Source organism: Salminus brasiliensis, chromosome 5 (assembly GCF_030463535.1).
Source record: "Salminus brasiliensis chromosome 5, fSalBra1.hap2, whole genome shotgun sequence".
NCBI classification, from domain to species: domain Eukaryota; kingdom Metazoa; phylum Chordata; class Actinopteri; order Characiformes; family Bryconidae; genus Salminus; species Salminus brasiliensis.
In genome coordinates, this window is record NC_132882.1 from 24,877,576 (window position 1) to 24,903,808 (window position 26,233).

General features: G+C 39.2%; 2 protein-coding genes across 2 annotated transcripts; one reads left to right on the plus strand and one right to left on the minus strand.

Annotated features, from left to right (window-relative positions):
• Positions 1 to 324: 324 nt before the first annotated feature.
• Positions 325 to 2,555, minus strand: rps9 (ribosomal protein S9). The gene is made up of 5 exons (XM_072679911.1): positions 2,504 to 2,555; positions 1,632 to 1,744; positions 1,421 to 1,543; positions 1,047 to 1,233; positions 325 to 574 (listed from the first exon to the last, which is right to left on the minus strand). The coding sequence occupies exons 2-5, from the start codon at positions 1,726 to 1,728 to the stop codon at positions 397 to 399; spliced, it is 585 nt and encodes a 194-aa protein (XP_072536012.1). The 5' UTR covers positions 1,729 to 1,744; positions 2,504 to 2,555; the 3' UTR covers positions 325 to 396.
• An 871-nt stretch (positions 2,556 to 3,426) lies between these two features.
• rbfox1l (RNA binding fox-1 homolog 1, like) lies at positions 3,427 to 17,856 on the plus strand. Its single transcript, XM_072678877.1, has 12 exons — positions 3,427 to 3,513; positions 7,230 to 7,466; positions 13,867 to 14,043; positions 14,445 to 14,498; positions 14,582 to 14,674; positions 15,036 to 15,093; positions 15,266 to 15,325; positions 15,626 to 15,767; positions 16,155 to 16,194; positions 16,298 to 16,368; positions 16,504 to 16,585; positions 17,812 to 17,856. Exons 1-12 carry the CDS (start codon positions 3,427 to 3,429, stop codon positions 17,854 to 17,856), a joined length of 1,146 nt encoding a protein of 381 aa, XP_072534978.1.
• The last annotated feature ends 8,377 nt before the right edge of the window (positions 17,857 to 26,233 follow it).

Sequence of the window (26,233 nt, forward strand, 5' to 3'; positions counted from 1 at the left end):
AGCACAAGATTTCAGTCTCAACACAACCGATTCAGCTCATTTACAAGCAGGATCAGATGCATTTGGGGCAAGAACACTTCAGCTCCCTGGAACTAGTCAAAGACCTGCTGACCATTTACTGGCCTTATTTAAACAGTCCTACAACATTACACAACCAGTAGCGGAATCCCAGCCTAAAAACAGATGATTTGATCAGTTCAGAGGCAAGGCCCCAACAACCTTGTGACCCACTAATCATTTAGGACAGACCAATAAAACAAATCTGAAAAAGTAAAGCCTTAAAATGCAGGCCATCAACTAAAAAACCCCACAAACACCAACATCTGTCTGGAATAAACCAATTTTATTGAAAAATCTAGAAGGGATTAGACAGAACCCTCTTGACACTGGTTAAGTTCAATCCTCCTCTTCATCATCACCTCCACCAGCACCACCCTGGCCCTTCTTGGCATTCTTTCTCTTCACACGGCCTGGACGGCCACCTCCATATGGTGAGCGCAGGGAGAAGTCGATGTGCTTCTGGCTGTCCAGCCTCACCACAAATGAAGGGATGTTCACCACCTGCTTACGCACACTGCAGAACAAACGACAAAGCTTTAGAGAACATAACAGACCTGGGGGACACCCACCTGTAGATGGGTTCTGATCATTTACTGCTTTCTCTCTCAAGGCCTCATTCACGAGGAATTCGTGACATCACAGACAATCTGACATGTTTCACTTAATCATTGGCCATGAAAGAAAGCATTAAGACCATTGAAGCATGTGCCCAAACTTTACCTTTCGACCACAGTGTCGTGTGCAAATCGCGCCGTCCATGGCCAGCTTTGGGCTCTGGGCACTTTTATGGAGCAAAGGTATACGGCTTAACTGCCGAATTGACCTTGCAGAAATTTCATACACACTCCTCAGAGAAGCTAATACAGCAAACGCTAACGAAAGAGGAAGCACAACCTCAATGCAGGAAAAGTAAATCAGGTACCTACTTATGGCCATGCATTCCCTTAAGTCAGGGATCTAACTAGCCTAATTTCACCATTCCTTACCGGATGTGCCTCTGGCGGATGAGAACACGGGCATGGTGGATACTCTTGGCCAACCCAAGCTTGAACACCTGAGTCTGCAGCCTTCTTTCCAAGAAGTCTTCTACCTTCAGGCCCAAAATGTAATCAAGCTTCATCTTGCTCTCATCCAGCACACCAATACGCACCAATCGTCTCAGCAGAGCATTACCTACACAGAAACACTCATTACATTTAGTCACGCAATACAAAGTCCATACAGTAAGCCTGCAATGTACTAACCGGCCTCATTCACGAGGAATTCGTGACAACACAGACAATCAGAATATTAATTTAAATCATAGGCCACAAGACATACAATATCTTTGAAAATACCACTTAGTAGAACAGTAACATACCCTCAAAGAGACGCTTGGGGTCCTTCTCATCCAGGGTGAGCAGCTCTCGGGCAGCCTTGCGGATTTTGGCCAGAGTGAACTTGACCCTCCACACCTCACGCTTGTTTCTCAGCCCATACTCGCCTGTCAAGAGCATAACAGTCATCAATCCACCTAGATTTCTTTTTTTAAGTGACTCAAGCCCTGCATACTAAATAGCACCATTTCTTACCAATGAGTTTCAACTCCTGGTCGAGACGGGACTTCTCAAAGGGACGGCGAGGGGTCACATATGTCTTGCGACACACCCAGCTCTTGGCAACGGGCATGATGAGTTACTTGCGCCTGTAAAGGAGCACCAGAGATGGTGAAATGACGGGTCATGAAAGTTATATTAAAACACAGGACAATGGCCAGCAACTTATACTAGTGTAACAGTCATTTTATATATAAATAAGAAACAGCAGACCTGCACATTACAAAAAATTCAGACATTAAGCACATGCACACCCATTACACCTGAACCTATATTACAGGGGGTTGTCCTACAATGAAGTGCTAGGCACTCGAGAGAGAGAGAGGCGCATAACAGTAATGACTACAGTAAAAACTGAACCCAATAACAGGAAATTATACATCTGCAAAAATAACAGATTAAGAAAATAGCCTCAAAGTAACTCATCGTATCAGCTAGTTACTGAAGCTATTTAGAAAAAACGGACAGTCCAGCAGCTAGCCCATAAACCGAGAGGTCGAACACCTTAATGGATCCACTTAAACTAGAACCACAAATAACTTATCAAAAATTAATATTTGAGATAAAACATGACCAGCTTTAAGAACAAGCTGAACAAGTACATAAACCAACATGTCTGACAATGTTACACGTACAGCAGGCCGACCAGACCACGCTGCCCTACAAATGGCGCCCACATGTTAGCGTTAGCCTGCAGCGGAGAGCTGAAACGCTACATTCACGGGTTTAATAAAGCCTTAAAATCTGTAAAAACGTCACTTTCTAACCATGTTATTATTTATCCACAACAAGGACTGCGCTACATCAATAAGAACTAGCACGCTAGAAAGAGACCAGTCCGTCATTACCTGACTCTATCAGGCTTGGTAAGAAAAGAGGGAGAACGGAAGTGGAGCGGGCTTATAAAGACGCCTGCTGAACTACATTACCCACAAATCGCAGCGAGAGAATGACGCAGCTGAGACGGACTGACTACGATTGAATAGTGCCTCCTACAGGACAATGACACTGCAGGGCTTTTGTGTTGTAAAATGAGACTCACTGTGCACATTATACCTCTCTCACAAGCCCCCCTTGCGAGTCCACATTACAGGGTTAGTGTAGCCTCTATATTATCATGCACATTTGTTCACCACTCACTCATCATTGGTCAGTTTCTGACCATAGGGTCACTGTTAATGTTATTTGGGTGATGAACCATTCTCAACACAGCAGTGACTCTGACATGGTGTCAGAGGATCAGGCCCACCGGTGTTCCTAGGGTGGCTACTCACATCAGTGTCACTGCTAGTTTGAGAGAGAGAGAGAGAGAGAGAGAGAGAGAGAGAGAGAGAGAGACTATTTATATAACAGTGTAACAAGATTCTGGACATGTGTTTCTGTCTATCAAGCTTGGTCACTGACATACAGGGGCACACACACACACACACACACACACACAGCAGTGAACACATGCCACCCCCCAAAGATTTTCTCAGTGCTGGCTTTCTGTCGGTCGAGTGAGACGGACACACTGCAGTCTCTTTCTTTTTAGATTTTCATCAAAGCTAAGACTCCACGTTTTCCTACTTTCCATCTTTTCCTTCTCATTTTCAAGGACCACTTTTGGTCCCTCACAGGTTTTTGGACATTAACCTCTCCTGACCTTTCAGCTTGTTCTTCAGAGATATCTTTTTTTTTTTCGTCCCTACTTTTCTCTCCCTTGTTCCTCTTTTCCTCCTCAACCTCTCGGCCTTTGCTTCTGCTGGTCTCTTGTCTCTGGCTATGCACCATGCTGTCCTCTCCTACTGTCATTCTACAGCCTTACGGACTGCCTGTGTACCCGCAAACTGCCTCCTGCTACCCCAGCTTAGTGCAGGTAAACCCCTCTCTTACCCCTGTTTTTCTCATCTGTCTGTCTGTCTCTCTTGTCATAATGAAACTTCTTGCAGTAGGCCTTGCTCAGTTCATCTGCACAAGATGTAACAATAACAAAGCAACAAGAATATTAACAGCAATAATAATAATAATTTATTCATTCCACATTTGTAAATAAATATCATATTTCCTCATTTTTAAATTATACATTGACGCAAGGCTTCATCATTAGCTAATATAATAACCCTGCAGTAAGGGTGATTGTATGTACGACAGGCTTATTGAGGCAGAATTGAACTGCAGAAGTATTTTCATAATTTTATTTGAACATAACTATGTACAAGATGCTTTACGATAGTTAAATAGCAAACATACTCAATAATATCAGACTTTAACATAAAGCTCACTCAGAACAAAACTAGCACGGTAGCTGGTGTGAAATCAAAAGGAGTCACATGCTGTCTTGGCCGTGATAGTTGGGCAGTAGATCCTAATGATGAAAACATGACTCAAAATAATAGATGCCACGTCATCAGCTGAGGCCTTTATCTTCCTACTAACAACATGGTTCCTATTGGGGTTTGGTGAGATTATCAGTTTGTAATGAACTTTAACTGCTTACGACTATTTATTACACCCTCAGGTTTATTCCATGCAAACCAGTGCAAACTGGCAGAGGTGGCCCTAAATTATACCTTGGGGGGGGGGGGGGGGGGGTAGTAGTTCTAAGAAGTTAGGGGGTTATGGCTTATACATATTTATAATGAATCATGTCAGCTGTTTCCTTTTTAAAGCAAGGACACACTGCCCTGCCGTACCCTGCGTATGTGTGTCCCTATGTGAGTGCATGTGCCTGTGTGTGTATCACCCTGTTAGTGAAAATCAGAGTAGTTGATAAATGTTGTGTATCTGCACTCTCTCTCTCTCTCTCTCTCTCTCTCTCTCTCTCTCTCTCTCTCTCTGTATTTTTAGCCTGTTCCACTCACTCTGAAGATTAACACTGATAGAGAAATACATACACACACACACACACACACACACACACACCAGAAACACTTTGGTGTGGTATTTCAGGAGTGATGGTTAATGAGGCTAGATTAGTCATTACACGAAATCTGTCAGATCATTAAATATCTGTGGTCTGCAGTCATGACATCATAACACCGTTCACAGAGTGGTGCATGTAAATGAATTTTGAAAGTATTTAAGCCACAGTTCGTTGTGTTTGTATCTGTGTATGAAGCAGTTGACGATTGTGGATTGTGTTTTGCTTAGGATGCAAAGGTTGAGGTTAGCCTACAGCAATATACAAAATTTGTCGCTGTCACACTAAATCTCCAAAACGACGACTTTACAAGAGGAGGAAGAAACCTTCTGAACTTTTGGTGGAAGGCAATGGAAAAAGTCATTATTACAAGTCATTTTGGCATGTTTCTATTGGTCCATTCCTCATTACATTTTGTCACAACTACCAGATGCAGATTATTTACAGCAAAAATGGAGAATGTGAGTGAGTGTGTACGTGTGAGTGAGTGAGCGTGTGTGTGTGTATGTGTGTGTGATCTCAGCTGTCTCTGAAGGCACCTGGCATCCTGCCGCTGACCTGTAACCCCAACACTGACAGCTGAAGAGGGGGGTTGGGGTACAAATAGTAGTGAAGGTGTATGTGAGTGTGTGTGTGTGTGTGTGTGTGTGTGTGAGTGCGTGAACATAACATGTCTTCATCTAATGTCAATAAGCTGCATTAGAGAAGAGAGAAAAAACAGCTGAGCCAATTACAGTCCGATCTCTAGAAGCCTCTATCTCTGGAGTAACTATTGGGAATGCATTTGTGGGGTAGATAAGGAGAAAATTATCTGTGTGTGTATGTGTGTGTGTGTGTGTGTGAGTGTGCCTTGTAGCAGGACATACTATACTATGTTTAAACGCCTCATGTTTCCACTCCTCTTTGGTCATGTCAATCACACTCGTGAATGCAGTACTGTTGCCATTATTTCCAAACACATTTGCAATACAAATATTAAAAGTAATACACTTGTATATATTTAGCTGTAATATTTATTTTGACGTTCACTATAATTTATAGTGTTGCCTTCTGTATTTCATGTGAGGCAGGTAAACAGGTTTTTCACAGGTCAAATAAATCCTTTGATTCAAATGAAGCGAAGCAAAAGCAACAAGTTCTGATGAACTATTCAAATCTCACAAGTCCTTTAAATAAAATGTCATTTTTACATGTATGTACAGGGAAGGAAAGGGTTAAATCTGTGATTTAACACTAAATTAAAAGTCTAAATATAAGTGTGATTATGGTGTGACATGCACTGCCGGAGCGAAGTGCAAATTAGAAGAAATTAGAGTAAAGAAGTGGTATCTGAGAAAAGTCACGTTCTCCAAAAACAGAACCGCACAGCTTAACACAACTCCATAACTAAAGTGAGAAGCTGAGTAAAATAGTAATTTAACTAATTTTCTCATGTACACAATTCTTTCTTACTCCCAAAGTTAGGGGTCAGCTCTAACTTTGTAACCTTAAATAGACATGCCAATGTATTTTCTGCACGTGTGTTTCATACGGGTTCTCTTAAAATGGACATAAATATGTTGTATAGCTAAAGCCAGCAGTAGCAGCCATCTTTAAGCCTGAATTTGATCTGTACTTTTGTCAGATAGATGGATAACAGACAGCCACACAGCCCCAGAAACCATATAAGCAAAATCATTCAGGTTTAAAGTTAGCAACTCAAATAAGTGTGCAATGATTTAGACTGGCATGATGCATAGTGTGGATTATTTCATTACTTGTTGGCCATCACATTAGCCAGGTAGCTCATGTTTGTTTTGTTTTTTGGCTGATCGAGCTTTAACTGAAAGGGATGTTTGATTTTTTCACCCCTCATTTTCTCACCATCTTCCTCTGAGAAATGTTGAGACTATTGTGGTTATATTTGGCCCGCGCTATCTTCTGGCCACCAGGCTCCCGGGCCCCTTATCACAGCAGACTCTGTTCAGTGTCCGTTTAGCTGACGGACAGGTGGGGGGATGACTGACAGGGACAAACGAGTGCAGCTGGCATGGGGCAGCCCGAGAGCCTGGATTTGGCACGTTAGGATTGGTGGATGTGGGGGATTTATGGTGGGCTGGGCAGGCTGGAGGCAGGCATTAAAGCATGCAGCAGCTGGTGGTGGTGGTAGGGCAGAACGTGAGATGCACAGAAGGGGTAAGACGAGATATTTGCTCTTTACTTTCTCTTCCCATTTTTTTATGTGTTGAATGTTGTCTGAGCTGAACCTCAGTATGTTCACTTTTGATAGGTTTGTTACACTAAGGTTTAGGAGATGGGCATGTGAAGGCATGCACATTGAGGACTTTTTAGAAACCAGAGCCATTGAAACTGGCACGTGGGATTTGTAAACAATGCCTCAATGATGCTTGCAGTGGTCCCTAACAAGTCTGCATAGAAGCTTTAATGTACAAATATAGATGTAGGTTTTTTTTTAAATAACAGTATACTAATGTAATGTAAATTATAAACACTAACCATAATTTATTATTTAAATTATTTAGAATTCTTTACAGTTATTCCTGTGTTGGTTTGCATACAGAAAATACTGCTTAATGCCATGTTAATAAAATAAGACCCCAACTGGGCACGCATATGTTCAATAATTAGTATCAATTTCAGTATAATCACTTTATTTCTCTTTCTTCCCATAGGGTGCCCCTGCCCAGGAGGCAGGGCCAGGCACTGGTGACCCTGCCCTTCCTCAGGTATATGCCCCACCCCCTTCATATCCACCGCCTGGACAGGCCCCACCCACACCTGCCGGCAGGCTCCCACCCCTTGATTTCAGCTCAGCCCACCCAAGCTCAGAATACCAGGACCATCACCAGTTGAGAGTCTACCAGGGCACTCAGCATGAGGGGGCGGAGCCTTTAACTGCCACTAACACGGTAAGAAAGAGCCCATTGGCCACAAGACTGACAGATAAGATTAAGGTAGGGAGAATATGAAGTTGGACTAGTTTAGCTTAACAAGTGGGAAATGATAAGATAATGTATGTTTATTCAGAAGATGTTTATGTATAGTATATTTAGAGGTGGGTACAGTAGACACTCCTACTAAAAATGTATACTATAAGTAGTGATACTAAAAACCCTTAAACAGACAAAATTAGCAGAGCAATAAAACTATGTGCAACTTACAGAACTGCAGAGGAACGTCTTCTATCAGTGACTCTATTCTCCATTTTTGATGCACTCCTATTCCTAAAATTAGGAATTGAAAATACTGAGGAAAGTACAAATATTTTTACTTGAGTACATGTAACTAACTTAATTACTCTTGGATCATTTAAAAGCTCCAGCCATGCTTTACATAGTGTGACAAACTTCAGAAAGTAAATCATAAAAAATGGTCAAAATATGGAATAAAAAAAGTTGTCATGAACTTATATTAAAAGTTAAGCGTTTATAATGTAAAAAGTTATTGTTTTGGAGACACAATGTTTTGATCTGTACTGTGCTTTCAGTTATATACTGGTACTACATTTGTTAGATTATATTCTTCTTTTTGGGGATTTATTTGGTCTGTTAAATAAAATCAAATATATATAAGTATATATATTATTATATAATACAATATATAAATAGAAATGCTAAAGCTCCAGAGTAGGAGGTGAGAGCAACAACAAAGTGGTACAGGGGCTGACACAATACAACAGAATAAAACTCACCTATGAATAGAATTAGAGACTAAATGTGGAGGACATCATCAGAACTGGAGAGAAGTAGATTACGTTTCCTCAGAGTAGAAGTAAAAAACTTATTATTATTTGAAAATACTTCTTAAGAAGTATAACTTCATCCAAAACTGTACTTAAGGATAAAAAAGTGTAAACTTTCTAATGTGTTTCTTCTGTAACACCAGCATCCACATTTTCTGTGGTATTGGTCTGAACCTCTGTTTAAAAAGTTCCTATCCGGACAGGTACACATTCTGCCTGCATTAGAGTGCATAGAAAAAAACGCCAACAAAAAAAAAAACACTGCAGCAGGAAAATCTGAGCAGGGTGGATGAGGCTATGTGATGACACATAAGATGTTGTCTGGGCTCATGGGCATCTCCTGTCCTGCTATACATATCCTACCCACACTTAGCGCAACGATCTCTAACCATGTAAGGCAATCCAGCTGGCACACACAGTAAGGGTCAGGGGGGTATGAGGGGGATTGTTTATGAAACCTCTCTCTCTCCCTACCAGTCACACATTTGGACACACCTGACTGTTCTTCACAATGTTAAAGACAGGAAGGTCCATAGGCTAAAATAATAATAATAATAATAATAATAATAATAATAATAACTTCTGAAACCACAACTGTGCCAATGCCTGCTTATGAATGTCCTAATTAAGAAACCACTATCATTATTGGTATTGCTATGCATGTCATGGTAAAATGAATTGGTGGTATGTGTGTCCTCATTTATATATTTAAGCCAATCAGATATGTTGAAGTCTAGAGTATGTTCAACTGTTGGTAACAGTAATAATATTTTCATGTTTAGCAATCCAAAAGCAGTTTAAATAGTATTTTAATATCTTTTATAATATCGAAAGATATACAAGTATACTTTTGATAATAATTTACAATACACATAAAACACCCCAAAACAAAACCATTTTCTTTACCCTTTGAAGCCTCTGTTGTCACTCCAGAGTTAAATAGACTGGAACAGTATGTGTATAATATAAACACATATAAACACATAAACACATTAAATTAGTATTTTTTTCATTTACACGCTCATTACACTAATTAATCCCAGCAGAAAAGGTTTCATGCACCAAAAATGATTCAAACTAATTTTCCTCTTCAATTTTAAAACGGGTCAATTTGACCCGCAACATAACAGGAGAGTTATATGGTGGCAGAAGGCCAGAACATCAAAAGGTAGGCTACATTTCATGGTTTGGATATGTTTGCAATGATTCTAAAAATGGAAAATGAAGGAAACACGAAAAAACAAAAACAAAAAAATACACAACAGCATCATGGCTGGCGTGTCCAAATGTTAGAATGGGGCTTTACATACATGCAGGCCAACTGAGACCAGTTATGTCCTTTACATGAAGTAATAATATAAAAACCGAAGGGTAAATACTAGGGATGTGTGCAAGCTTCTGCTGTATAAAATATGTGTGCTCACTTTAGGATGTATATACTGTCGCTGTCATGCAAAAACCTTGTATCTCCATTTCTGCCATTTTTGACTATTTGACACAATTTAAATTGGACAGTTGTTCTTCACATTGTATCAGAATTCCATGACCAGTTTTCAGTCTAAATATGACCAGTGGGATAAACAGTGGAATAAAATATTTTTTACATTCACTTCCAATGAAAAAAATGGGGGAAAAGTTTTTGTCTGACAGCAATGATACACTGTATGGAATGTGTGCACAATGTCCTCGCGTTAAAGCAAAAACTTCAGTCCTGGAGGGCCTGATTGTGCTTTTCCTGCTTTAGCACTGGTTTAGTCAGTGTGTTCAACAGGGAAATCAGCAAACTGCGCAGGACTCCGGCCCTCTGTTCCTCACCCCTGCTTAAAAGGCTAATAGTGTAAGTGGTCTGTCATTCACAGCTACATTATTAGCCTGAGCATTTCAGTATCAGGTGTTAAATGATCTTTAAGAGAGTTGAAAGAAGTTGCTCAGCCAAATATGCTAACATGGCTAACTATAATTTAAAGCTAATTATAAGTATAATGCTCACTTGTAACTTGCATTGATGCATCACGTTCAACGGATGCCAGTTTAGAGGTGAATTAGTAAGAATTACTTGGAAATATTGTTAATTCTTAAATAAAAAAAGAAACCGTATATACACAATAGTTCATATTAGCATGTTATATCTGTATTAGCATGCTAATAAATGTGTCAGATCATTTGCTCTCTGTGGCTCAGCCTGAACACGGGTTATAGTGTATAATGAACAAAGTGGTGTTAGCCTCTCTCTGCAGAAACATCTCCTCACTGAAGGCCACATTACATATCCCACCACTAGAGAGCGCCAGTGTTACATGCTCCAGATATTTGGATATTCGGCCGTCGCCCATGATGGGGGGGGTCAAGGGGGGCAGGCAGACCGGATGACCCCTCCTCCGTCCCTGCAGTTTCGTCCAGGTTCAGTCAGATAAACACTTTGCATCGTGAAATGATAGCACCAACCCCACCCCATCCCATCCCCAACCCCAGCGCTACCAGTGTACCCCCGCTCCACACCCCTGCTGTGTCTGTGTGCAACGTGTGAGGGTGATGATGATGATAATGATGATGATGATAACGATAACAATGATAATGATGATAGTGATGACGATGACAGTGTTTCACCAGTGCTACCACAGCTACAACTCTGGTGCACCCAGAGTTAACTGTAACCCAGTGATTGTGTACATGTGTGTCGCTCTGGTTCTGGTCTGTGTCTGTGCGTACCTGTCCAATTATTTTCCTCCCCTGTTCCCCTCCTATTAATTTCTGCCCTTTTCCCTGGAATCTTGCATAATGAAGTTTAACCTCGTCAGCAGAAGCACAGCACCGTGGCTGGCCTGTCACACACCTTGGGAGTCCCCAAACCACCCGGCTTTGTGCTGAATATCTTCCCTTGCTGCTTACACTTCTTGTCTCTCACCTTGCTGAGCTCTCCTCTCTCGCTCTCTGTTTCTCACTCTATTTCACTCTTTCCCTCAACCTCCCCCTACTCCCCACACCTATTACTTTCTTTCCCCTTTTGTCTCACTCTTTTCACCCCACCCCTTTCACTCTCGCTCAAAGTGTGACTCTCTCTCTCTCTCTCTTCTCTCTTTCTTTCTCTCTCACCTACAGTTCAGTTCACACTTTCACTTTCTCAGACATTTGTTTCTCCCTGTATTTCTTGCCTTTTCCTCTTTTCACATGATCATTGTGTGGCCAAAGCAGTGTTTATGTATGCTGTCCCTAGTGAAAAAAACAATTCCCTAGACCCTAGTATGCTAAACTTCATTATACTACAGTGCACTGACCTGAAAGAGTGCTAAAATAGGGCAACTATTTTCGTAACTATACTTTAACTGTACAAAAATAGTACAGAAGCATTACTTTACTTGTGTTAAGTGTACTTAACTGTGTTAAAAGTAAGTACATAATATATATATATATATATATATATATATATATATATATATATATATATATATGTATATGTGTGTATTTTCATTCATATTTCACATAAACTTAAAGTGGACTTAAAACATTTAATTACAACTGCATTATTATTATACACAGAGTTAATTATATATGTAGTAAAAATATACATGACATCAATTTTCATTAAGACAGTCAATCCAGTTTCCAGTCCTGGATTTTGTTCCTGCTTGAAGTTAAGGACACAGTTAATGTAAGTGAATGGCCACACAGTATCACACTTATCAAATATTATAAGGTCCAGATTCGAAAACCTCTGTAGAACCTGACGCAGAGTGGTCACTATAGCATTTAGCCAACATGAAGCCACACTCAGCAGCAGATAAAATGGTAACTTGCTCTTACAGCTTCCAACATTAAGGTCAGGCAGCTACAACACTGTATCAATTACAAGTGCAGGGGAAGTTAGCCTGGGGGGAAATACTAGACACTGATGAGTAAAAATGAGCAAAGTCATGCCCAGTATGCAAATAGTTGATGCCAGGAGCTGATGGGAAAGTTGTGACTTTTTATGCAAATAGGTTGTACCCCCCAAACAAACCCACTGTTTATTATTGACCCAGCACAGCTGAACATCAATATAAACATCAATATGGGAGAAATGATTAAATACAACATCAGTGCAGTAGATTTTTAGTGTGTGCCGTTGTATAGGTTGATTCAACTCAAATATTTGTAAAAGGTCCACAAATATTTATGGAACTCAAAACAGTTGAATAATATGTGGGATACATAAATAAAGTATATTTTAACACAAGTATTTAAGAAGTATATTAAATTAAATGTACACATTTAGGTACATAAGTACATAAATCCAGTAGTGTATTTTTTATAGATTCACATGAAGTTTTTTTAAAGAATATAAGTAGGATATAATAAAGCATCTCTGTCTCTTTCTTTCTCTCCCTCTCTCTTTGTTTTTCTCTGTTTTCACCCCCCCCACCCCCCCACACACACTTTTGGCCACAGCTGCAGCTAATTCCTTTTACCATCTGCATAGTAGACGTGTATCTCTGACTGCTTTACTTTTCATCTCACTTGGCCAACACTGCGCTCAGTTTTGTATTCTTCACCATTTTTTATCACTTCTTACTGCCATTTTTTTCTTTTTTGCCTGAAATTCTTTTCTGCTTTTACATTTCCCTCCATTTTTTCCCTAATTCTTTTCTCATTCTGCTTTTTTGCATTTTTTTTTCTTCTTAATCTTTTTTGTTTTTGCAATGGTTGTAACAAACCTTTTAATCAACTGTACATTTTAATGATTATAACATTTTTGTGGCATTTGGTGAGGCTGATAAAGACACACACACACACATACACTGGCATCGTGATGCATTGTGGGGTGGTGGATGTTTTGGATTTGACGCACAGTTCCTTGTAGTATTGATCTGCATGGGGGCATTATATGCACAAGTGCCAGTAAAACAAAATCTGTAATCTTGGCAAAATAATGTGACACATAATCATGCATCAAGAAGCACTGTAATATTTTACCATGTTTATACACACTACTTGAGCCACAGCCCCTGGATTGTTTTTTCCTTAAGGGGCTTAAAAAATGTAATCACTGAGGTAAAGGTATGTGAAAGTATGTCAAGTTGATGGTCCATTATCAACATGCAGAACGTGTTCCTCTGATCTGTTTCTAACGGGCATGGATTTAGAAAGCTCACTAAAATGGATACTTGGTCACGGCTCCTCACATTTGCTTGAGAAGAGTCACTGGATGGAGAATGCTCATGTGCTTTTTGTGGTCACTTAGTAGAAATGGTTTCCCTCCCCAGTGGAAATGTGATGCTTTGTAATAAGTAGTTATTGCAAGGTGTTTTTGAAATGAAAGTATGATATGAGCAACTTGTGTAACTGTAAAGGCACACTAAGCAAAACACTGCATATTACTATATGACTCACTGTTAGTCACTCCACTTGTTCCAGAACTCAGTAAACTGACCACATGTAAAGACAGCCACACCCTGCTTAGTGTACCTTTACGCTTACTTTTTTGCCTAAATACTTCCTCTTACCCTCTTCTGTGTTTTTCTCCTTACACTTTCTGCTACATTGTTTTTTTTTATTTATCTCCCCCGTGTCTATCATGTCTGGCCTCTCAGGACGACGCACTTGCCCCCGTGACCTCTGACCCCCAGCCTCTGAGTGCCTCTGTGGCGAGTGGTGGATCAGGAAGTGGGGGTGAGGAGGAGGGGTCGGGTAAAGCCCAGCCCAAAAGGCTCCACGTGTCCAACATACCCTTCCGATTCCGCGACCCGGACCTAAGGCAGATGTTTGGGGTAAAAAAAAAAAACACACCATGTCAATATCTCAGGAGACAAGAATGATCACTTAGAGGCCTAAAGTTATTATTGCTGTTTTGCTATACATTGAATTTTTATTACTTATGGGCTCTGAGTGGTCCAGCAGGCTAAGATGCTGCCACTATGATCTGAGGTTTGTTGGTTCAAATCCTGGGTCATGCTGCCTGCAATCAGCAGCCGGAGCCTAAGAGAGAGCACAATTGACTTTGCTGTCTCTGGTTGGGTAGATGGCTCTTGCTCTCTTGCTACATCAGTTCAGTGTGTTGCTGAACAGCATGAATTCATTGTCAGGTAGACAAATGCAAATGCAATTTTTTATGTACATTAACATGCTAATATGAACAATGGTGTAAATGACATGGTCTTTTGTCTTCCAGCAATTTGGCAAGATTTTGGATGTGGAGATCATCTTCAACGAGAGAGGGTCAAAGGTTGGTAAATATCATATTATAGACTCATTCAGCATTCCCATCTCTTGCTCTGACCCATTGACTGAGGTCATGTTTCTGCTCAGGGTTTTGGCTTTGTGACGTTTGAGAATGCAGTGGAAGCAGATCGGGCCCGAGAGAAACTCAACGGCACAATCGTGGAAGGCAGGAAGATTGAGGTACAGGATGTGATTGGGTTTTACACAATTGACTTTGTCCATTGTCCATTTATCCCATGTGTAGTTTGGTGTTTTAGTTTTGCAGTAGAGGTCCAAACATGATTAAGCTGAGATTAATCAAATTTTATATCTCACCAACTAGCTCTTTGAAAACTGCATGCCTAAGTTATCACAAATAGGCTTCAATATTTGCTGATTTGTTATGAAATGTCATCTGTTTTACACTTGATGTCATAGGTAAATTCCCCTTGTCAGTACCTACACTGTCTGGTTTCTTTTTGCGTGGTAACTCTGTGGTTTACTCAGCAGTAAATCTAGTGCAATTGTAAAATGTAAAAATGTTAATGTCTCCTCGCTACAGGTCAACAATGCCACAGCCAGAGTGGTGACCAAGAAGCCTCAAACTCCACTTGTGAATGGTGAGCTCCCAATTACTTTTATTCAAATACAAAATGACTGATATTTCCACATAATCCGTATATATAATACTCTGTCATTTTAAAACATTCAATGCTCTCTAGGGATTTTAGAATATTATTTTTTTTGCTTCAAACTGTCATTACTAATAAAATCCTGTTTTTCTTTCTCTAGCCACAGGGTGGAAGATAAATCCAGTAATGGGAGCCATGTATGCCCCTGAACTTTATACTGGTATGTTATCAGTTTTTTACTCCTTCGTTCTTTGCTCTTTATGACATGCTGAAAGACTACAGATATTTGGAACAACAATTAGTGGTATGTTTTGCTGGTTCTTAAAGCTGTAGTTTGCTGTATTAGGTTTACTGTGGGTTATGATATAGATATGTTGTAAAGTTTTGGTCCCAGTGAACTCAATAGATAAGAATTCTAGGAAGGGAGGGTTGGGGCCAATAGCATACGCTTGTTAGATAAGCCATTAACATTTTCTGCTGTGTCTCTTTGATTGACTGCTTTTCTTTTCCTCTACGTCAGTCGCCAGCTTTCCCTACCCTGTTCCCACACCAACCTTGGCATATAGAGGCTCTGCCCTCCGGGGGCGTGGTCGCGCTGTATACAACACAATTCGCTCTGCAGCTACAGCAGCTGCACCTGCTACTGTTCCGGCCTATCCTGGGTCAGTATTGTTCTCTCTGCACTCCCTCACTCAAGAACTTCTTCAGGCTGGTGATTAATCTGCTGCTGTTAATCAGCATCAGTCAATTCCTGACCACATAAGTGTAGTTATGAACCATTTTAATAAAGGAGACGTGTGAAGAATAGGTTAAAGAAGTGAATGTAAAGATCCTTTGCAATTTAAAGGTTTTTCATACTTACATCTAAAGAGTGTTTTTTTAATAGCATCGCACAAAGAACCCTTAGTATAGTAAACTAGACTATATTATACAGTCCAGATTAGTGAGCATCCAGTATGTAGAAGTACAGTCTACTAAAATGAATGGGGAGTGTATATCCTCTCAGATTCTCTGAGTGCTTGATGGTATGTTCTCTTTACTTTTCACAGGGTGGTCTATCAAGATGGACTCTATGGGGCAGAAGTCTATGTGAGTTTCCTAGTCGCATTATACCTTATTTTCTACAACTATATAATTGCTTTTCCATCTAAATAGTACTGAACATTAAGTTGATTTGACTCTCTTTCTTTAGGGAGGATATCCTGCCGCATACCGGGTCGCTCAGTCACCCTCAGCTGCAGCCACAGCCGCTTACAGTGATGGGTGAGATATGCCTCATTTTGTTACCTCTTTTCACACCAAGTGTTTGAACTTGCCCACCCCTTCACTGGCCACCATGCACTCATATCTCCTTGACTGCTTTTGCCAGCTTTAACGTAAACATCTCTGTCGCTGCAGGTATGGGCGAGTGTATGCCACTGCAACCGACCCTTACCATCACTCTGTCGGGCCGACCACCACCTATGGAGTTGGTACTATGGTGAGGCATTCAGCAGTATTCTTCCTTTTACGCAACACCCTTCCTTACCCAGAATAAGAAATAATCCTTTTAGCAAATCAACAGAAGAAGCTTTTTTGCTTCCACAAAGAACCATGTTTGTAACAATGACTGTGAGTGACAAGAACTAACTTTCTAAAGTCTAAAGTCTTTGGTACATACACAAGTTTTAAATTCATAGCAGAATAACTAGGGACCATACACTACATGACCTCAACTTGAATCGAACCAAACACGGCCCAACACTGGAGTTCAGTGGCGTCCTATAGAAAACACTCAGATTAAACATGAGAGTACATGAATGTGTCACTGTTTGAGCCACCATTTGCGCTGACTCAAAATGTAAGTAATGCGAAAAACACCTTTGGGTGAGGTTGAGGGTGTGAAGAGAGGGCCTGTGCAAAAATTTGAATCCTTCACACACTACTCGATTCTCTCTCCAACTGTTCACTCCAAACAAAACAAAAAAAAAGCTTGCAGACTAGAGCCAACCAGCACAGACTGAGAATCAGGGCTAAAAACAGGGTTAAGTACCTTCACTTGATGTAAAGGTTCGTTAGCAAATTTAAAACATGTGCAAACATGGGGCCTCAATCTTTAACAGTTCTTAAGTAAGAATTTCTTACTTGCCCATTTTTCACAAAGATTCTGACACTGACCAACGCTTTCTTATTTGGGATTTGTATATTTTAACAAAACAATGATGGGCTCCATGGTTGTCAGATCATAGCTATGAACAATTCTGTGGTATAAAAACACATCACGGATATGATGTTTGGACTTTTCTTAAGAACAACTTTAAGAAAAATCTAAATGAGGCCCATGGCTCTTCAGTCAGCATTGCTGGAATAATCATTTGCAGCATCTTTATTTTTTAGTAGCGTAGATTAAGATGCTCTTTTTTTGAACATGTTTTAATTTCATTAGGACTATTTCCGTATTCATCATACACACATTCATTATTCGCGGCTGCTATATATTATTAATCATTACTCTGTCATTATGATCAATATTAGCATGCTGATGCATTCATTTGTTACAGTTTGATAAGTTAACAGCCTTGCTGTGCAAAAAGCTGCACAGTCTGTGTGAAACAATTAGGCACATCTGCAGTGTGTCTGACTCACTGCATTTTTACTCACACATTATTTAACACAAAGTGTAAATACATCTGAAATAATAACATCTTCCTCTTTTTTTGACTGCAGGCAAGTTTGTATCGTGGAGGCTACAATCGCTTTACCCCTTACTGAACCCAGCCCCTCTGCCACACCTCTGTCTCCCCATGGGACTCAGGGGTCACTTCCATCACAGCTCAGGATGGCAGCTGACCTCGAAAAGTGCCTTAGGAAGTTATTGTGTCTGCACGGTGTAAACCGAGACCTGATTGGCCTTCTGCGACCGAACTGAACGTATTTATTTAAGTCTGAAAGTGCTGAAAGTATTTATCAAAGCTTAGGAACTGTGCCAACACTAAAGTTCAGAGTCTGAGAAGATCCGAGCCATTGGAATTTATGTGATTTTTTTCAATGTGGTGCTCAAAACATAGGCATAAACACTGTTTAATATTCGCCAGGGGAACATTTTTTCAAACCCAGTACTGCCTATTAAGTCAGGGAGAACGGTTTGAGATAGTGGCCTTATCTACATTACATTTAATGACTAGCAAGACCCCATGTGAGATTCACATATACTGATATAGGCCCACATTTCCAAAAGCATCTCAGTGTAAAGATCATTTTAACTGGAAAAGGGAGTGTTCAGTGTGATGCTCGCTCCATCATTTAAGAATCATCTTTGTGCTTAGAAGCTTTTGGGAAATCTAGTCCCGATGAATGAAATGGCTATTGCAGCCAAAGCTAAACCATGGTCTCTTGATTTTGTCTGAACGCTTTAGCTGTGTGCTCACTGAGAAGTTCAAGTGTGTTCATGGCTTTCAGAAAAAACGTTCTTCAGACGGACTTTTACTACCCAGCTTTGTCCAGAGTCTGGGGTCTTTGTTTTCAAAGATTACACTGTATAACAAGGTGACACCTTCAAGCTGATTTTGAGTGCAGTATGTCACTTGCTTAGCTATGTATGTGTGTGTGTGTGGGTGTGTATGTGTGGTTGTGATTTTATAATGGTCAAATGTGAAACAGTGAGGTACAGTGATGGCGCTGGTGGAGATGACACGTTTTTCAAACATTCATCATCGTCATATTCACACGTTCTCTATGATCTACCTCTCATCTACCTGTTTTTGCTCTGTTTGCTCTGTTTGCTTCATCTTTAACAAACTGTCTGTGTTTGAATCTACAGTCCAGCTCTACCGCTGTCTTCAGCATGCTGCTTTATTCCCATTTATTTTTCTGAAACAATCTCTAAAGGTGCCTTTTCCCATTATTTCACCTGTTGCTTAACCCCTTAAATTCTTGAAAACCTGTAAGTAGGCCCGTATTTCATTGCTATTATCATTGACATCACTTTTATAGATCCTAGCAGTGAACTCTGAGAAATGTCGCTGTAGGGTTGTACGTGGATCCTTAAATCAGCCGATTTAAGACTTGCACATATCACACCTTGCAGTGCATCTCACGTCACTCTCTACAGGACTGCACTGATTTCTCACTTTTACGCTACAGCTGACGTGTTGACGGTAACCCCACACTGCTGGTTTTAGGTTAGAACACTGCTGTGTATTTTTTAGTTCAATTAATTTTAGTTCAATTAGAGATGCATTTTATGACCCTGAGCACCTACCCTTCATTTCCGCTTCTCCTTTTGTATCTTTCTTTGAAGTTTCTCACACATCTGCTGTAAATAAACCACCTCTTACTATGTTCATCTTTCTGCTGCTGTACTTTCTTCTGTTCTCTCCTCGCTTCTGTTTGGCTGTTTCCTTCCTGTTCTTTTTATTTTTCTTTGTACTGTTATTAAGTGTTGCTTTCATGTAAGGACTATTAGAGAGTGTGCAAAATAATCCACCCCTCTAATATTTCAGTGCCACTGTACTCTAAAAATGTATATTTAGTAGCTTTTGGTGTTTATTTATTTACTAGTTAAATGTTAGCATTAACATCATGACAAAAATAAAAAATATTTAAATATATTATTTAAGTAAAATAAATTTTTTAAGAAATGCAATTTTTAAATCTTTAAATATATTTTGTACAGCAAAATATAAAAAAAACTTATTTTTAATAACAGGCAAAATAACCTACAGATGTTATATATTTTGTAATCAAAATAACCTGTGACATAATATATAATATATACAAAAGGTCTTGGTGTTTAAAAATTATGCAAATTCTAATTTTTAAGTAATAATATGAATTTGAATATGTTTTATAATATGAAGAATTTTGTAGTTGGCCTTCCAGCATGGGCTGCATGTTGGTCTCCTGCGCTGCTGTATAAACAGTTCAAGAGATATCAATATTAGAAAATGATCGATAAAAAGTGAAAACATTAATATTAAAGGCACACAGTATTCATACAGTCTTTGTTAATATACTGGTAGAAATGTTAAAGGGGGGTGAAAAGGTTGAATAATCACATCTGTGGTGACTTTGCTCTTTGCTCCATCCTCTTTCACTTCCCTTTTGTGTGTTCACTCACCCACTTACCATGTTTAGCACTGCCCAACTGAGCGTGAGACTCTGATTACCAACTGAACTAATGTTCATGTTCATCTCGGTGGTCTCTTGCTATGTCAGTGCTGTCTGTTTCTTACTCTTCTATCTTCACTTCCTTTCATATTCAGGCTCTGCTGTAATCTGGGTTTCTATGTATGAACACCCACACTGTTCACTGAATACCGCACTGTCTGAGTAGTACTGAACTGTGTGTGTGTGTGTGTGTGTGTGTGTGCACTGTAGCTTTTCTTGCTGTAAGGGGAAGAGTTTGATCCTGTTACAGCATTTACTTTCTCTCTAATCCTTCTCTTTTTTTATGCATTTTCTTTCACGCTTGCTTTTGTTGTTTCTTTTTATTTTCTCTCTCCTGCTTTACTCGTGCACCTCTTACTTCTTTCTGTCTACTTATGTCTTCTGTTTCTGCATTCTAGATATCTATTTCTATTCTCTCATTCTTTCTTCCTGCTTTTACTTATTTTCTCTCTCTCTTTCCTCCCTTCCAGCTTTCACTCATTTGCTTTCTTACTTACCACACTTCCTGCTTTCATTCATTATTTTCTTACTTTGCTCACTTCATGCTCTTGCTCATTTCCTTTCCAACCTCCTGATCTCATTCATTTTCTTTCTTACTTTCTTCCCTTCCTGTTTTTTGGTCCTGCTTTCAATTACTTTCCTTCCTACTTCCTTCTCTCACTCATTTTCTTTCATACTTTCCTCCCTTCCTGCTTTCATTCATTTTCTTTTTCTTTTCTACTCATTTTCTTTTTCTTTCTTTCTTTCTTACTCTCCTCTCTTCCTGCTTTCGCTCATTTTATTTCTTACTCCCTGCTTTCACTCATTTTTTCTCTTTCCTCCATTATTGCTTTCACTAGTTTCCTTCCTACTTCCTGCTTTCAGTTTTTTACTTATTTTTTTATTTTCCTTATTTTGCTTGTTTTTTTTCTCTTTTTTGTTCTTTCTCTTTTTTTCTACTTCCCCCCTTTCCTGCTTTATTTATTTATGTATTTATTTATTTTTCTTTCAGCTTTGACTAATTTCCTTTCTTACTTTCCTCACTTCCTGCTCTTGCTTATTTCCTTTCCTATCTCCTGCTTTCACTGATTTTCTTTCTTACTTTTCCCTTTACTGCTTTCATTCATTTTCTTTTTTTCTTTCTTTCTTACTCTCCTCTCTTCCTGCTTTTGCTAATTTTCTTTCTTACTTTCCTCTCTTCCTGCCTTCGCTCATTTTCTGTCTTACTTCCCGCTTTGACTCGTTTTCTTTCTCTTTCCTCCCTTCCTGCTTTCGCTCAGTTTCTTACTTTCCTCCCTGCTTTTGCTCATTTTCTTTCTAACTTTTCTCCCTTCCTGCTTTCATTCATTATTTTCTTACTTTCCTCACTGCCTGCTCTTGCTCATTTCCTTTCATACCTCCTGCTTTCGCTCATTTTGTTTCTTACTTCCTGCTTTGACTCGTTTTCTTTCTCTTTCCTCCCTTCTTGCTTTCACTTGTTTTCCTTCATACTTCCTGCTTTCATTCATTTTCTTTCTTAATTTTTTCATTTGCTGCTTTTGCTCGTTTTTTTCTCTTTTCTTCCAGCTTTGACTCATTTCCTTTCTTACTTTCCTCACTGCCTGCTCTTGCTTATTTCCTTTCCTACTTCCTGCTTTCACTGATTTTCTTTCTTACTTTCCTCTTTTACTGCTTTCATTCATTTTCTTTTTCTTTTCTACTCATTTTCTTTTTTTCTTTCTTTCTTACTTTCCTCTCTTCCTGCTTTCGCTCATTTTATTTCTTATTTCCTGCTTTTGCTCAGTTTCTTTCTCTTTCCTACCTTCCTGCTTTCACTTGTTTTCTCTGTTCTTTCCCTCTTTTCCTGCTTTCGCTCATTTTCTTTCTTACTTCCTGCTCTCACTCATTTGGACTCTTTCTTCCCTTCTTGCTTTTTTACTAAGTTTCCTTCCTACTTCCTGCTTTCACTTAGTTTGTTTGTTTTTTCTCTTTCCTCCCTTCTTGCTTTTGCTCATTTCCTTTCTTACTTTCCTGTCTTGCTGCTTTCAATCATTTTCTTTCTCTTTCCTACCTTCCTGGTTTCAATCATTTTCTTTCCCACCTTCCTGCTTTCACTTATTTTCTCTCTTCCTTCCCTCTTTTCCTGCTTTCGCTCGTTTTCTTTCTCTTTCCTCCCTTCCTGCTTTCAATCATGTTATTTTTTACTTTTAATCCAGCTTTGCCTCATTTCCTTTCTGTCTTTCCTCTCTTTCTGCTCATTTTCTTTTTTACTTTCTTCCTATCCTGTTTTCACTCATTTCGCTCATTTTATTTTTTATTTCATGCTTTCACTCATTTTCTTTCTTTCTTCCTGCTATCACTCATGTTCTGTCTCCTTTTCTTCCTATTTTCTTTCCTTTGTTTTCTTTCTTAATTTTCTTTCTTTCTGCTTTTACTCATTTTCTGTCTCTCTTCACCCTTCCTGCTTTCGCTTATCTTCTTTCTTTCTGCTTTCTGTTCTTTCTGGCATTCTTGATTGCTGTTTCGTTTTTGCTTTCTTTCTTTGATTTTCTCTTTCTATCTGTCAGAGGGTCTAGCTCTCTTCTTTCTTGCTTATTAATCTCACTCTGCTCAGTCTGTTTTTTTTTGTCTGTGCTGTCTCTCTCTTCAGTCCTTCCTCTACGCTTCCTCTGCTTTAGGAAACGCTGCTTTAATTGTGTTAATTGTGTTTAATTGTGTCTCTGTGTCCTCTTTCTGTTTCTTTTTCACTTTTCACCTTTTTTTTCTTGGTGTATCCTGTCCTTCCTCCAGTACTCATTTTTTCTGGGCCCCTCAATCCTTCTAGCTCTATCTATCTGTCTGTTCCTCTATCTCACAAACACACAATATGCCCTTCTCTTCTCTATGTCACTGTCTCTCATTCACTTTCTCTCTCTCACACATACATGTCTCACATTCTTCTGCTCACTGTATTTTACTGTTGCTGGTGCCATCACTGTAACCTTCTGGGCCTGTTGTTCCTGGGTGTTGTTCTGCTGTACACACTATATTGAACTAAAGTTTAATAAAACAAACTCTTTGTCCACTATTTATCTGCTTCTGGCCTGACTGAAAGTAGCACACACACACACACAAGTCTTCAGAAACCTCTCAAGAGATAAAAGAACAAGGGAGCCTGATAAGATAAGACTACCTGATGGGGGCAGCACTACACAGCTTGAGCCTAAAGGGGCGGCGCATCTATATTCATAATCAGGAAATGACAGTATACTCCACCAGCTGTGCTGTATCTGAAAATGGGAAGAGTTGTTCACTCACACACTTCAGGAGAGGACACTTTGTAATCTCCATTTATACGCTCCTCTGCAGCCACTGTTACTTCTCTGCAGAATCGGCTACTGGAGGACAATGCCATTGGGTTTACTTTTACAACATCTACTAATTTACTGCTGTAAGTATCATTAATACATGTGAGCTCGGGCTTGGTGTGTGTTATTAGTCATATACGTCTGGTTAGGGATATAAATGTTAATGATGTTAATGAATAATAATGATTTTAAAAGTACAGTTTGTCTGGACAGTGAGTGTCCATTTTTCCGTTCTATTGGTCCATTTCTCTTTTTGACATTTTGACATCATTTTAAAAAATGGCTTGTTCTTTTCATTGTTCACATTTCATGATGAACGGACCAATAGAAATACATCAAAATGACTTGAAATAAGATCTTACATTGACTTCTACTGGCAGGCTTTTTTTTTTTTTTTTTTTTTTTTTACATTTTTCCCTTTCTCTTAAAGTTAGCATTTTGGAGATGGAGAAGGTAGATAATGGATGTATATGATGTTTATGTATATAATGGATCTAGACAAAATCAGAAAACAAGAATAAAAAAAATAAAAAAAACCTCAAACTTGCAAAAATGTAAGTCTTTAAAACTGGGAGGTTCCAGTCTTTGTGAGACAAAGGCTTTGATAAGATCAAGATTATGCTAAATGATGATCATTGTGGTCAACCACCAGGTTCTTCTCATAATGCAAATTACTGCAATGATAACCGTACTAGGTTAATAATTGCCATGAAAATAAACCATCATATTTTTTGGAGTAATCTGTTGGCCTACTTTTTAGCTGATCTGTTGAGTGAGCTGCTGTGACCTCATTTGAACTTGAAGATCTCACCACTATGCCAGGTACCTGCTTGAGGTATCTTGGAAGTTAAAGCGTTTTTTTGCTTACTCCTTATAGCTGTGCTGGCATGTCTGCAATTGAGGGTGGCTGGCTCCGGGGTCACATGCTGTAAGGAGGTTTCCAGCAACAGCTCTGCTGTCTACAGACTCAGCGAGGCACCTAATTCCAACTGCAGCGCAAAATGGGATTTGCATGTGAGTGTTCTTGCTATTTATATGTCGGGCAGGGTGTGGGCCCTCGGTGGACGTTACAAAAAATGAGCTGCTCTTTGTGTACATGCTTCAACTGTCTTTAACTGCTTTTACTCACTGTATAAACAGTGCCACAAATGATCAGCTGTTTCAATCAGAGGTTGCAAAGCCAGCACACACGTTGTTTCCTCATGATAAAAGAGAGTTGCAGTCCATGTCAGCACAGTTTAAGTTCATTTTTTATATGTCTGCAAAATTAACCACATTCCCCCCAAACACTTACTTTAATTTAACCTCAGCATGAAACCTAAAGCTGATTCTAATGTAACCCTTACCTCATGCCTGACAATTAACACCAAGAAACTGACAATCATAGTTTCCGCTGGTTTTCACCACATAGAATTTGAGCCGTAGATAAGCTATAGGAGACCAGCAACATAGTGTGACCCAGGATTTTAATGTTTTTGTTTTTTTTTATACAATGCGAAGAAAGTCTATGTCACCAGTTCTTGTTTTCCAGTAAAATATGCTGGTGGAAGTGAACTTTGCACACTTTTCAAGACTTTTCAATGCTACACCATCACTGATTCACCATAATTCACCCCTATTAGATAAATGCAATGTGTTTTTAATGTATTAAATGGGGGTTTATCATACATCCATATATTTTTGGATTCATTCAAATGATCAATCTTTTTTTTACATTTCTATGACCCCACTCACTTGGCATACAAGTTGCGTCAAATATTTGGACCTTAATAAATGTGTTTTGGTATTGAGATTTGTATTGAAATCAGTTGAAATTAGTTTCTAACATAGCTATAAACAATGCAGTTTGAAATACCTCCACCTGACTTTAAGAGTAGAAAAGCATCTCAGGTTGCTCCTCATTTATATCTTTCAGAGAATGATAAGGAGAGGTGCTGATTTGAAGACTCTGAAATATAAGATGCTTTTGGTAGCTGCATAATTCAGCATGTGGCATAATGATTAGCATTAGCCATGTTTAGATGTTTTCAATGCAGTAAAACAAGATCTTATCAGTGAAAGGTTTCTTTTACCGCTCCTGACATTGTTATCCACCTGCAAAAAAAAAACCCTGAAATAGTGATGAGATCACCGTGGCCTGGTGAAACCGAAAGTACAAAATCCTGTGTGGGTTGGGGTTAAAAAAAAGCTGTTGGCTATAAAGAAATCATACTTGAGGGCACGTTTTCTGTTAAAGCTAGTTAGTAGAACTGCTTGTGAAATGAGCATGAGCACGTAAGGCACACACAGACACTTTCAATGCAGTGTTAAAGTTGCCAACATTTCAGTGGAAATAAATAAACTGAAACCCTGAACTCATTTGAGCATCAGCATTAGTAATTGAGTTTTCCCCATAATAGGTTTTGATGTGGGTTTGAGACATGGGCTGACGACGGGTTCAGTAAGTCTAATATGATTACTAGAAGAAGTGACATGAATTAAACCTAGGTGCACTGGTTGTCATTTCTATAACTGACTCTAATGTTCTTGCATTCATTTGCAGGCGTCAGATAAATATGTTGAAGCAGTTTTCTGTTTTTAAGATCAAGCTCCTTCTGCTGACAGCTTAGACATATACTGTTATTCATATTTATATTATATATACTCTTTTTTATTTACTCATTAAGTTTTTTTTT